The sequence below is a fragment of the Fonsecaea pedrosoi genome (genome assembly GCF_000835455.1).
Source record: "Fonsecaea pedrosoi CBS 271.37 unplaced genomic scaffold supercont1.8, whole genome shotgun sequence".
NCBI lineage: Eukaryota > Fungi > Ascomycota > Eurotiomycetes > Chaetothyriales > Herpotrichiellaceae > Fonsecaea > Fonsecaea pedrosoi.
In genome coordinates, this window is record NW_013550608.1 from 231204 (window position 1) to 243526 (window position 12323).

At 52.5% G+C, this 12323-nt stretch overlaps 4 protein-coding genes across 4 annotated transcripts; 1 reads left to right on the forward strand and 3 right to left on the reverse strand.

Annotated features, from left to right (window-relative positions):
• Window positions 1-2293: 2293 nt before the first annotated feature.
• Window positions 2294-4995, reverse strand: Z517_11391 (uncharacterized protein; the record flags this gene model as incomplete). Its single annotated transcript, XM_013422975.1, has 5 exons — window positions 2294-2658; window positions 2707-3962; window positions 4011-4577; window positions 4727-4894; window positions 4982-4995. 5 exons carry the CDS (start codon window positions 4993-4995, stop codon window positions 2294-2296), a joined length of 2370 nt encoding a protein of 789 aa, XP_013278429.1.
• Window positions 4996-7642: 2647 nt separating this feature from the next.
• Window positions 7643-8138, forward strand: Z517_11392 (uncharacterized protein; the record flags this gene model as incomplete). Its single annotated transcript, XM_013422976.1, has 2 exons — window positions 7643-7803; window positions 7853-8138. The coding sequence occupies 2 exons, from the start codon at window positions 7643-7645 to the stop codon at window positions 8136-8138; spliced, it is 447 nt and encodes a 148-aa protein (XP_013278430.1).
• Window positions 8139-8972: 834 nt separating this feature from the next.
• Window positions 8973-9332, reverse strand: Z517_11393 (uncharacterized protein; the record flags this gene model as incomplete). Its single annotated transcript, XM_013422977.1, has 1 exon — window positions 8973-9332. One exon carries the CDS (start codon window positions 9330-9332, stop codon window positions 8973-8975), a length of 360 nt encoding a protein of 119 aa, XP_013278431.1.
• A 918-nt stretch (window positions 9333-10250) lies between these two features.
• On the reverse strand, window positions 10251-12185 carry Z517_11394 (methionine aminopeptidase 2-1; the record flags this gene model as incomplete). Its single annotated transcript, XM_013422978.1, has 6 exons — window positions 10251-10307; window positions 10426-10512; window positions 10654-10818; window positions 10932-11195; window positions 11267-12084; window positions 12143-12185. 6 exons carry the CDS (start codon window positions 12183-12185, stop codon window positions 10251-10253), a joined length of 1434 nt encoding a protein of 477 aa, XP_013278432.1.
• Between the last annotated feature and the right edge of the window lie 138 nt (window positions 12186-12323).

The following is a 12323-nucleotide window of genomic DNA, read 5'->3' on the forward strand; positions in this document are numbered from 1 at the left end:
ACAAACCGCAACTGCATTGTTCCTGGCTATTCATGCGACGCGAGGAGACAATGATAGAATCGAGGAACAAAACATGTGAGACGTCAAGCCTGGTTGACAAGAAAATTCAACAAAGAGAGGCGGCTTTGATGAAGCCAGTCGATGAAGAACAACCCACAGCTACTACTGCGTGACAAAGGGGTCGCCATAAGACTGTACTGTGATCGACAGAGAGCCTCCATGTTCTCATACGAGAATGACAGCGCGGACAGCATGATTCCAAGGACTTGTAGAAAGATTTAGGGGAGGATGAGGCAGTTGGAGGTTGAGATAGAGAGTATATCGTGGCGTATGCATACACGTGATTACATGTGACTGTGGCGCCATATGTGGCGGTGCTTTGGAATACGTTCTCAGTCATTACGTCATATGCCAGGCTGTATACGCCACATCAACATCCCGCCCTTGTATAAGCGTGTCAGCCCAACCCTGACAATCATTGACAATCATCGAGATGCTCACTCTCTAGCCGTTATCTGTCAATGCTACGTTCTCAGACACAAGACTCGCTCGCTTACTTCGGGCATGTCTCACGTCCTGATCATTTCCCCGATCTTATTAGCTTCTCACTCTGTGCTGGCGACCGCTTCGTAGCCTTGAAAAATCTGGTGGCTGGGCAGTACTCTTTTTCTCGTTTCCCCATCTCCTCAATACTGGATTATCTCTGCAGGCGAGTTGCGGAGTGCCAGCAGGAGAGGGCTCTTCGCTTATCAGTAAGCTCCTGATGGCATTTTCTCACGGGAGATTGGTAGCGGTGAAGATGGCACTTTTTCCAACTCCTCTCACTACTCCATCGGCAACTCTTCGATCCTAGCCGGACGTTAGCTCAGAGTATCGATGCAGCCAAGACCGTCCGGCCTCGGTCTCTTCATCCGGTTGGCCCCACTGCGACGTCTTCCCTGATCGTCTTCTTGTCCTGTATGGCTCTTGTCCCGCCGTTGAGGTCACGATCGCTGCTCTGCCTCACACTCGTGGCCAACCGCCCCTAGTTCCGCTAGAGTCACCAGCGCCAAATTGCTTCGAACAATGGCCTGAGGCTGACGTGGCCCGCTCATCTCTCGTGAACCGAGCTATTCTTGACTCACTCGAGGGAGTCTAGATGATCAGAGTCTTTCAGACTTGAGTTGGTCAACAGCCAGGACGGCATCTGCATTGGTGTAGAGAGTGCATGCGAGTGCACTAGCCTCATGCATGTTCCAAGTACCGGATATCTCTAGACACCAGCCTAGCCGAGCAAAAGATCAGCTGGTCAGCTGATTTCTATCTTCGGAACCCATGATATGCCTGCTCAACCTGGCTATTCTTGCTGTCACTATTGCCTGAAACACTGCCACTGCCCGTGGCAGATAATCACTTCTTCCTTCGAATCCGGCCACACGGTCGTCATTCCCTCCACCATTTGCCGACATTGGAGATCCGGCTCTGGAACGTGGAGTCATTGGCAAACTGCCCGTGGTGCAAAAAGTGTTGTTGGTTCCTGCGTCCCCCCTCGCCCAGAATCCACGGGATGCCGTTCCTGCAGAACGGGAACCACTAAATTTTGTCGGTCTGAGCCTCCCTTCGACCACCGCCCCTTGCAGCCTACCATCCATGCTGAATTTCAAAAATCCCCGTGTTGTGTTTGCGCTTGCGAAAACTTCGCCGTGCTTGTCGAATCTCAAGACATAGATCCGACATCAAAGGTAGCCTGTTGGCAAAGAATTGATGAGATCTCAGAGTTGAATTGTGTAATCAATTAGTTGGTCGATACATGGGTGTTGATAACGACCTCTAGTAGAAGTCACGCTTGGGTATCATTGTTTCCAACAAACGAAAAATCCAGTAATATGGGTATCTCGAAAAGTCATGTTTCTCGTGAAAAATAATGGTCGGACCTCGCTCGGGGACCCGTATATCATCCCTTCGTTCGAATCGTCCTTCGTTGTACTGAAGTGAAACAAAAGCATCAAAAAAAAAGTCGCAAGAAATCCAGTCGGAGAAATGACCGCAAGCCGTCCTCCATCCGTTGTTGCCAAATATACAATTCTCAGCAGGGGGTGTAGGCGGTCCAGAGCCCGAGTTCGGATACGGCATTTCGCCATTAAAAAGGGTATCAAGAAAGATCAACGGATTCGTTCGATGGCGTGAACCCGAACTCTGCTCCGAAGGTTGCCGCCGTAATGTGTGTCGTGTTCGTGATGCAAAACAAATAGAATCAAGAAAGCCAGGGGGTATCTCATGCAATTTCCGGGTCCTGGGATTGGTGTACAAATCTTCAATAGTTCAACCACATTTCTAACGGGTCCGAGACAAGTGACTCCGTAAGTGGTAGCTCGCTGTCGACTACCACCTCTGTGGCTGCGGGTGCAATGAATTCTTGCTTTACCGGCTGATCAGCGTCGAGCGGTGTGAATTCAACAATCATGTCTTGTCCCTCGGGGAGTTCTCTGACGACGTCCTCGTCAACGATGATGCGGAGTCCGCGAGAATTGACGTGCGTGACCTGAGTAACTCTGTGAGGGTCGATCTGGAATTTTGCTGCAATGTTGTTGACCAGATCCTTGACGGTGCGCTGCAACAAGTATATTGCACGGTAGTATTCTTTCGCTGCGTCTTTTTGGCGCACGTAAAAGCACGCAACTATGGCCTGATTAGAAGACGACTTTGGCGGTTGATTAGGACACTTACCTGGCCGAATGGGCCTTTCCACAGGAGGCCGATAGCTGCTATCCACATCAACAGCAAAGAGATCCGGTCCAGCAACAGATGCCTCTTCTGGTTTGAGGATCTTCACTGGTCTTGACCCAGAGTCACCTCCTTTATGATCGTAGCCGTACTCGCTTTCCCCCTCTTCCAGAATGGCGGTCTGTTGCAGGTCGGAAAATTTTCTCTTTGGGGTGGCCTGTGATGCAGAGCTCGAAGATGGTGAAGCAGGATTTGACGTGGGGGAATCAGATGCACTCTGTCTGGATTCCCATGTACCGGTCCGCACGATTTCTTTGCCTTCAGGATCATCTCCAGGAAGTTTGACCGGGTGGAGATCAGGATCATCTTCTGCATCACCACGCAGAAACAAAACACTGACAGGTCTTGTCGAAGAAAACATATCCTGCATGCTGACTAGCTTCATTTGAAGGTCTTCTTCCGCGGAAAATTTGACACCATCCGCTTCCGAGTCAACGGACCAAGTCCGTTTGTGTTTCACAACTTTTCCAGGTCTGGATGCTGATGCTTTTGCAATTGAACTGCTTCTCCTTCTCTTTCCGGCACTTCCCAGGCCTGCTTCAGCTTGGGCGATCTGTTGTTTGAGCTTGTCGATCGTTTTCTTTACATGCGCAACGTCATTCGATAGTTTGCGCTCTGCACCATGATCACGGAATAGCTTGACTTTTGAATAGCATACTTCTGGCTCGTTACTGGCGCTTGTCTGAGGGGTGAGCAATTCGGTCTTAGCACAAAGTCGAACCGGGATGCCCTTGACTCCTTTCGAATGGCTAAAGTCCGTGGACAGGAAATTGAAGCGGATTGATATGGAGCAATCGGGGCTTCCGTTAATGGAATTTGGGGACCAGGTGACGGCGAATCCATCAAATGAGGCTTTCTCGAGTAGAAGTTGGGGTTTCCGTAACTCGTCCTCCCCACCTGGATTCTGGTCCACGAATTCCACCGCCAAAAGTCTCCCACCTCGCTGATGCGCCTCATTCGATCCACGGCCTTCCTTCCATAGCTGCCAACATCCACCCGGTCGCGCCCGTTGCTGTTCGTCCTCAAAGGAAACTCGGACGTAAGTCCGATACTTGAGAACGGTGTTTTGTGGCATGGGAGGGGTGGTGTCCCATATTGACATGGTGTAAGCTTGGCCTTTGTTGAGATACGTAATAGGGATCTCATCCGCGTGCCGGACCATGGCAGTCGGAGCATTCAAGGTGGTGTGAAAGCGAAATCTGCCAACAAAATTAGAGGTTGTGTAGACGAACCCGGTAGATACTAACTTCTCCCCCGAGGGTAGGCTGGTCATAGCGACGCTTCCGGACATAGACTGTCGCATCGGTTGATTGATGTTGGGCTGCTCAATGCCGATCTCGGCGTGCGTGGGGGTCGTCTTATGGGGAGTCTCGTCCATCGCGACATAGCCAGAGTCCTGATGCTGCAGGAACTGCTGAGGAGCGAATGTCTGTGGTTGCTGCGTGGGCACATGGATAGGAGGTTGCTGGGGATGGAAAGGATCCTGGAATGGGTGAGGTTGGTGCAGAAGATGGGGATTGAAGTGCTGGAGGTGCATCAACTGGTCCTGGGCATGGAGCCCGTGGACAGAGTGCGGTAGTGATAGAGGGGTATTCATTCCCATACCGGGCGTGTGAAGATCGCCCGCCTGAGGGTGATAGAGAGTTCCAAAGCCACCAGGAGTGGGAGTGTAGTATCCCGGAGGTTGGTTGGCAAAGGCAGAGAAGGCATAAGAATTGGGATCCATGAGGGAAGGAGTAAACCGCCAGGCGTCGGAGAACGGTTTAGGAGTAGCATCCTGTTCCTTCACCTCGGGTGGCTGGCCTTCAAAGGCTCTGGAGAAATAGTCAGCGTTGTCGGCATGGTCGTCGCCTTGGCCTGAAGGGACGTGAGTTGGAGACATTGTATCAACGTTGGAGACGACACTTGAGACGGCCCAAGTGAAGGGACTGGTGGGTTCAAGTAAGACAAATCCAAAACATACCGCTGAGATGTCGACGGTTCATCTATGATAGCCTCGCTTAAAGTTGACGATCGGCGGGCAGCGCCGGCCTCCCCATGCAGAGCTGAAGAGGTCGACCCAGGCCCTACTTCGGGGAAATTCTGCTTGAAGGCCGCGTACAACTCCTCGTCTGGTTTCTGAGTATTGCGCCTGAGAAGGCGAAATGCACGTCAGTATTGCCGTATCGCCTAGAGGACAAGAGATGAAACGGGTATAGATCCAAAGGCAAAGACTTACCGATTGCGAAACATTTGCAGCGGGGACAGCGTCTCAGGCTTTTGGACCAGGAGAGAATGAGGTCAAATCAAAGACATGGAGCCGGTCAGATGCGCGTCGAACGGTTTGTAAGAGCCGACCGCAGTCAGGCGGAGGGCATCAGTTCAATGGCGAGCGTGCTCGGACAAGATCTGATTGCAGGAGACCCAGGAATGTAAGAGGTTCGACGAAGTTGCTGCGCCCTGTTGCATGCGCGTTTCGTCAAGAGGTCTGATCGAGGATGGGGGCTGAACGGAGTTGTATCGAGATCACTAGGGCAGACAGTGCTCTTAGGCGGAAGAAAGTGGGCTCTCGAGAGCAATATGAAGACAGGCGAGAGAATAAGAAGAAAAAGATAGACACCCAAAAAAGATCGACGGAGTGAACGGATGAGGTACGAGGGTTTGAGATGTAAGGACGCTTGGTGTGAGTTGTGTGTGAGGTGTGAGGTAGTAAGGTGCACGTACGAGTAGGACATAGGACGCGGTGGAGCGCAGTCTCGTCAAAATGAACGGACCGGGGGTGTGGTCATCACGATGTACTGGAGGGATGGGGCCTCGGAAGCAACAGCAGCGATGGAATTAGCCACAGCCATGGCACTCGGGACCATGATTAGCAGCCCTGATTGGGGGGGCCGGGGCACCAGGATGGGCTTTGAAGGGTGCTAAGGATGAAGCAACAAGGGGTGGATACTTGAGGTTCTAGCGGCCCATGGACAAAAATTGGGATGAGATGTCGATTTGCTTCTCTGCGCAAAGAATGAAGCAGGTACGGGCCTCCGTTCAGCGTACTTGGTAAGGCAACATCGAAGCCCATGTTTAGCATGGAGCCTAATTCCCAAAGCCTAAACACGGGGACTCCACTGCGATCCACCCAATGCGCCTAAAGCTCTGAACTGAGCCACGCCTACAAGAGATCAACTGGGGGTGGCCATTGGAGCACTGAACGGAGCTGCCACTTGGAACAGGCTTAGCGGCAGAGCCAGACGTGGCGTTCGGTAGGAGTCAGTGGCAGGCGGTGGCAGGGCGGTGGCATCACCAGTGGCACCTCAAGCTCACGGACGCCCGCCCATGTCCACTACGTGGCTGGTTCGGGGTTTCTTTGTGGGTGACTTGCCCGTCACTCTTTGACGCTGACTGGCCAATTCTCCTGCGTTTCAGGCCAAGGGCCCGTCCATCATGCACCTCTAGCCACTTGCTCCTCTCTCACTTCTCTTCCACTCTCACACAGTCTTCCCCCTCATTCCTCCTTCCTCAACTTGCCCTTGCTATCGTCGGCCTCATCTCCCTGTACCCTGTTGACTGGCTGTTTCTCGTTCAACACTTCACCTCCTCGAGCCAGGTTTATCCCTACCATGATACCGGAAGTTTGTGGCAGAAGTCCCTTCCTATGCAAGGTCCTGATGAATTGATCGACCTGATCGACCGCACAACTGCACAGCCACACAGCCACACGTCCTCCCTCCCTTGATGTGGCTTTACAGCCTGTAGTCTCCTCGAGTGCTGTGGCTGCTCCCTTTGTGGCAAAAAAAAAAAGGAAAATGGGCCGGATATTGCAGCCTGAGCAGCACGGAAGCGAGGAGAGAGGCGGCTTCGTCAGCAGCGCATCTGCCGATGCCGGACATCCACCATACCAAGCAACCTGTGGCTTGCCCCCTCTCATTTTCCCATCTCTGTTTCCCATCTCGGTTGACAAAACCGCTCACCTTGAATTCCCCCATATTCCTCCATATTATTTTGTTGGAGCGAGATCACGGCGGACAGGTGAAACGCTCGTCAGTCATCCATCTTCAGCCACAGGTGAATGTCTGATCATCGCTATCATCATCATCAGATCGCTTATGCTAATCTATCGCTCTAGGAGGCATGAACTCTGTTGATCGCCCGCACGTGCCCTCGAAGATCAGCATTGCTTCCCTCCCGTCGATCATTCCTCTTTGTTGATTTCGCCCAGCAGCCGTCTTGAGAAGCAGGCCAATTACCGCCAACGACGCCACCATTGACTCATGGAGTAGTATTTCTCCTCGGCTGGCCGCTTACACAGCGGTACAATACAGTACAGTAGTACACCGCGAGGGACAAAAGGCCTAAACGATCAAGAAACGCTTCGCTGGTAGACTGATAACACAATTATCCACGGCTTTCTCTATGGAAACCTTGATCCGCATGACCATGGCAGGGTCTTCGACCGCCCAAGCACCGAAAGCTCCTACCACATCTATGCCCAACCTAATTCAAAACCCTCCTTTGGGGATGGAAGAGCACCTGATAGAGCGGTCGATAGGCGGTCAGCCCCAACCCGCCCGCTGCGTAGTGCCCAGTATCTGAATCTCACGCTACAGCGCCTCAAGCAACACGGCCAAAATTCGTCACGATGCAGCTCCCGAAATTACATCATGTCTCTACACGCTGACCAACCACCGTGGCCGCGGCTTCTGCAACATGAAACAGAACGGGCACACGAAAAGAGAGATTCATGATCAAGTGACCATTTGACAATCCCACAATGGATCTCACAAACTATTCGTCATTCTCCATGGCAAAGCCCGTCATACAACCAATCAGTCATCCTTGGGGCCATTGGAGAAACTCCTGCATCCCAGCCTGTCATCCAACCCAACACCCAAGTGCCTCCTCCACAAGCATGTCCCCATCAGCTATCGCCTCAATCTCCGACTCGGATTTCCTGGCGCTGGCATTGGGAAGTGACCAGCAGCGTCCGAAAGAGGATGAGGTCATTCCCATCAATCCGGCACGGAACGGCATCAACTCACGTTTCCAAGATGCAACGAAGAATTATTACGGGTACGCACGTCGGCTAAAGGAAACAGCATTGATTTGAGTGGACTCTCAGAAAGACTGACCCCGGCAATCTCGATTCGAGACACTGGAACACGGGTGGAACAAATTTGGGCGGCACCACCATGAGGGAGGCCCATCTAAAAGTGGACGGGGGCACCAGATCGGTTCTTGGGAGGGCCTTACGGGACGCCCGCAGCCGAAACGAGCTGTGGCACAAAATTGGTGCCCCACCAACGTCTTTGTACCGTGGAGACGCTATTCGCCATGCCGTTTTCCGTAGACAGCAATGCAAATTGGCCATGGAGTCCTTTGATCAAATGCCTCTTTTGGCACCTTAACGCCAACGAGGCACGTTTGGAGAATGATGAATGAAGGCTGAGATGATAGCACATGCGCACACTCACCTCGGAGTCTATCCCAGGAACCGGAGACAAAGAAAATTTCGTCTGGAAATTGCACAGGTGACTTTGAATATTCCCCGAAATACCAGGACCGGGGCTGTTGGTTTGGCAAATGAGCCCCGGACCAGTATTCTTGACGATATTCCAAAAGCGACATTATACTAACATGGTTTGAGACTGCAGTTTTCTGGCCAGACAGATTCACCTCCCCTGCACGGCAACGGTTTTCCATCAATCACATTTGGACGTCGGCCCCCTTGGTGAAGCCATCTGGACTGTAACGTTGCGTGCGCAAACGAGATGGGAAAGGACGCGCAAGACGAGTACGAGCAGAAGGTTCATGCCAAGGAGGGTACGAGGTCTAGAGCTTTTCAAATGAACCGCTGTGGTGCGACTGGACGCCACAAGCAATGCGCCACAAAACTTGAAAATCTTTCCGCAGGTGAAGAGATCGGCATGGATTTGACGTCGCCACTGTGGCTGGACGCAGGGGTTCGGGCCAGTCGTTCACGATATCCCACGAGTCTGGATGATGGCGCGGGAAGATATTGTACCACGCGTTCACAGAGACTTTTTACGAGATCCGAGGAACCTTCAGACAGTGGAGGATTGGTGAAAGGGAGAGGGTCTAGAAGAGTTCGCTCCCGGGAGACCCTCAAACGGCTCGCGAATTCAAGACAGAACTGACCATTGCCAATCACGACGAGAGAAGGATGGGAACGCTTCCAAAGTCAGTAAGCGAACTTGTTGAAACCCTCAGGCCACTGTCGATTAAGTCTGCCGCCAGGAGGAGGAGGCGGTCGTTTGTTTGCTGACCCAGAAGCCTGCATTGGCTAGCCGCTTTCCGTGGATATCCTTGAGATTGGCGAAGGCAATGATTTCCTTCACCAAGGTCCTATCAGACCGGGATTTTGGCATGTGTTTGACGTATGTCTTTGGCAACGCCGTCGAAAACGCGAAAGGAACTGCTGGACCCGGCGGACCTAGGGTACGAGCAGTCGCCGTTCTGCCTGGCGATTCCCTCCTCTCCAGAACCTGTTGGAACTCCTGAGTGAGCAGGGAGAAGCGATTGGCTGTCATGAAATCGGTTGACAGCTCTCGGTGCGGTTTGTTCTCGCCGTAACCACCCATTCATATGGAAGATGTCGTTGAGCGGCCTGGCAGTATCCGTGGCGGATTGGACTACCCTACGTCCTTTTTATGTTGCACGCAGCGCACGTGCCCGCTTGTATCGTATGGGGGAAACAGAAGCAGATGTTGTGACTGACTGAACTGTTTACAGACTGAAATCCTATTTGATCTCCAGGTCCAATCATCGAGTAAACGAGTATCCGGCTGTGCGGAAGGAGAAAGGCGGCAGAAATTGACCTTCTTGGTGAAGACTGGGTTTTATGTGAGACTCGATAGCAGGTTAAGGTGCACAAGGCTTGTTGTCACAGTCGCGCAGCGTCCAACCCCTCTTGAGCGTTCGAGCACAGTGGTACTGTGAAGCCCAGCGAGGCTATCGTGCCAAAAGGTATACAAACTGGATAGGGATCGAGACAGAGGGAGGGAGGGGGTTCCCTCACTGGCCACTTCTGGAGTGATGTTCAGGCTTGATCAACCTATGTTTGTCGTGTCAAGTGGGGAACCGATCCTCCTGGATTCCAATCGGCCTCTACAGAAGCATAGTAGACGGATGCCAATCACATGGAAATCGAGGCTGAAATGTATTCTTGAACTTACACCCCCAATCTATATACCTAGGTAGGACGCCAGGGTTGCCTTGAAAACACACAAGACACATCACAGCACAACTGCCCTTCGCATTCGCGTCACAGTGCTGGGAAAAAACCACCCAGGCAGGTAGGTACACAGATGTGCGTAGAGCCCCGACAAGGGTGGAAAAAACCAGCACCAAGGGAAACGTCAAAACATATCGCATAAAAAAGGAAGATAAACAACATCACACTTGGAGTTGTTTCCCCCTAGACCCATACCAGTAGCGTTAAAGAAATGGGTAGAGCATCAAAGGTCTCTTGATGGGAGTGGATGGAGTGACTGACTTGTTCAGTAGTCATCTCCGCGACTCAGGACTTCTTTGTGCGTCTCGCGCAGGAGAATGGTCTGCAGACATGATCAAAAAAGGAGTCAGTCTTATCGTGAGTCTTTTGCGCGTGCGTTTTTGGGGGGCGGGGGGATTGTAGAGAGACAGAAGATGTCCGGGGTGATGCTTTGTTCTTACATGTTCAAACTGCGCAGAGTACGAGCCTGGAGTGTCCATCAGGGGTAGATAGCACTCGACGATGCCGTTGGAGACGAGAGAGTTCATCTGGTGATTATCGATATGCGTTAGTTAATTCAACGGTTATCGAGTGAGTAAATAGTGTCAAGTCATTAATGCAGTCTGTTTTCGACTTCTGTTTGTGTTCTCTAGAGATGAAGACGACGAGGAGGTTAGGGATAGACTCACGCCGGCCAAATACCTCTCGACGCCGAGTCGCTCGAGATAGCGACGGCAGAACGGTATGGTGCCAAAGTTTTCGCGGATCGTCCGGTGCAGACGTCTCGCAGAGGCCAGGGACAGAGGTGTCGACAGCGGTGCGTCGTGATTCAGCCCGTACCCATATACTCCCACCTGATGGTACCTGTCAATACGAGTTTTTGTTTTTTTTACATCGCATAATGATTTAAATGAAACGACACGGAGAAGGAGGAAAAGGTGGGAGTGGAAGATGGGGAATGACCTACATCGTCCACCACATAGCCACGGCCTGTGGTGCCAAATGTCTCGATGGCAAAGACCTCGCCCTCTTCCATCTTGGTCTGGTCCGAGTTCTTCACAAAAGGGATGGACTTGCCGCCGTGGATGCGGTACTGCTTGATGTCATGGGCTGAGAGATTGCGCACTGGCTTGACGGGGAACGTCTTGCCACGGATTTCCACCTCGTGGCTCTCCATGGCTTCTTGGATCGCAGCGCTCACATCACTGATGCGCACGTCGACTCCGGCAGTCTGTTTGAGCGGATGTGTTAGTCTGGCATGGCATAGCCCTCAAGTGCATACCATGTAGAGGAGCCCCGTACCTTTATTCCCGTATTAGTGGCATCCTTAACCGCGGCTAGGAGGTCATCGTGGGTGTGGTCAAAGGCCATGGTGAAGGCGCTGTCGACAATCCAGCCGTTGATATGGACACCAAAGTCGACCGTTAGGATGTCGTCTTGCTGGAGCACGACGTCCTTCTGGCCCGGACTGGGCGTGTAATGCGCGACCTGATTGTTGAGGCAGAGTCCCGTGGGGAAGCCCATGCCGGCCTTGAGGCTATCTCCAGGCTCCAGTCCTGTGTGACCAAGTAGAGCCCTGACACTATTCTCGATGCCTTCCGCAACCTCCAGGAGAGTGTGGCCCGGCTTCACGCATTCTTGCACCCACTGTCGAGTTTGGCGGTGCGCCTCGGCGGCCTTGCGGTAGTTCTGAAGGAAAGAATCGTCTTGCCAATGGGAACGAGCTTCCTGACGCGCTTCAGCAGCGGCTGTGCGTGCTTCGGTGTAGCTCTGGATCTCGCCCTCGGGATACTGGCCAGATGAGAAGAGGTCGCTCAGCAAGACTGTCGGTGGCGACGACTGCTCGACAGGGGCCAGCGCCGGCACTTTCTTCTTCTTCTTCTTGCTTTTCTTCTTGGGCTTCTTTCGTTTCTTCTGTGCGTCTGCACCATTGGTAGTCAAGAATGCCGCTTCTAGCGATCCCAGGGTTGTTGCCTCAGCCTCTGCATCGCTGTCGCCATCGCCGTCGTCGTCATCACCTCCCCCCACATCGCCGAGACACCCATCGCCGTCTCTGGACATGTGAGAGCCTCGAGGCTCGCCGCCGACGCCATAAGATTCATTCGAGTTTGGCAAGTCTCCTTGAAGTCTCACGTTAGGCTACGTGCTTTGAGCGATGTCAGAGGAGCGGTCACATACCGTCGTTCCTACGATGTTCGTTTTGAGGAGTTTTGGTTCCCATTTCGACATTCCACACAATAGAGGCATGCGATGATGAGCGACTACGAGATCCTGAAAAAAGGACCAAGATTGATATGTTATGGATGAGGTGTTTGGTGGTGATGGGATGTGGTTGAAAGGAAAATGCGATCACAAGATC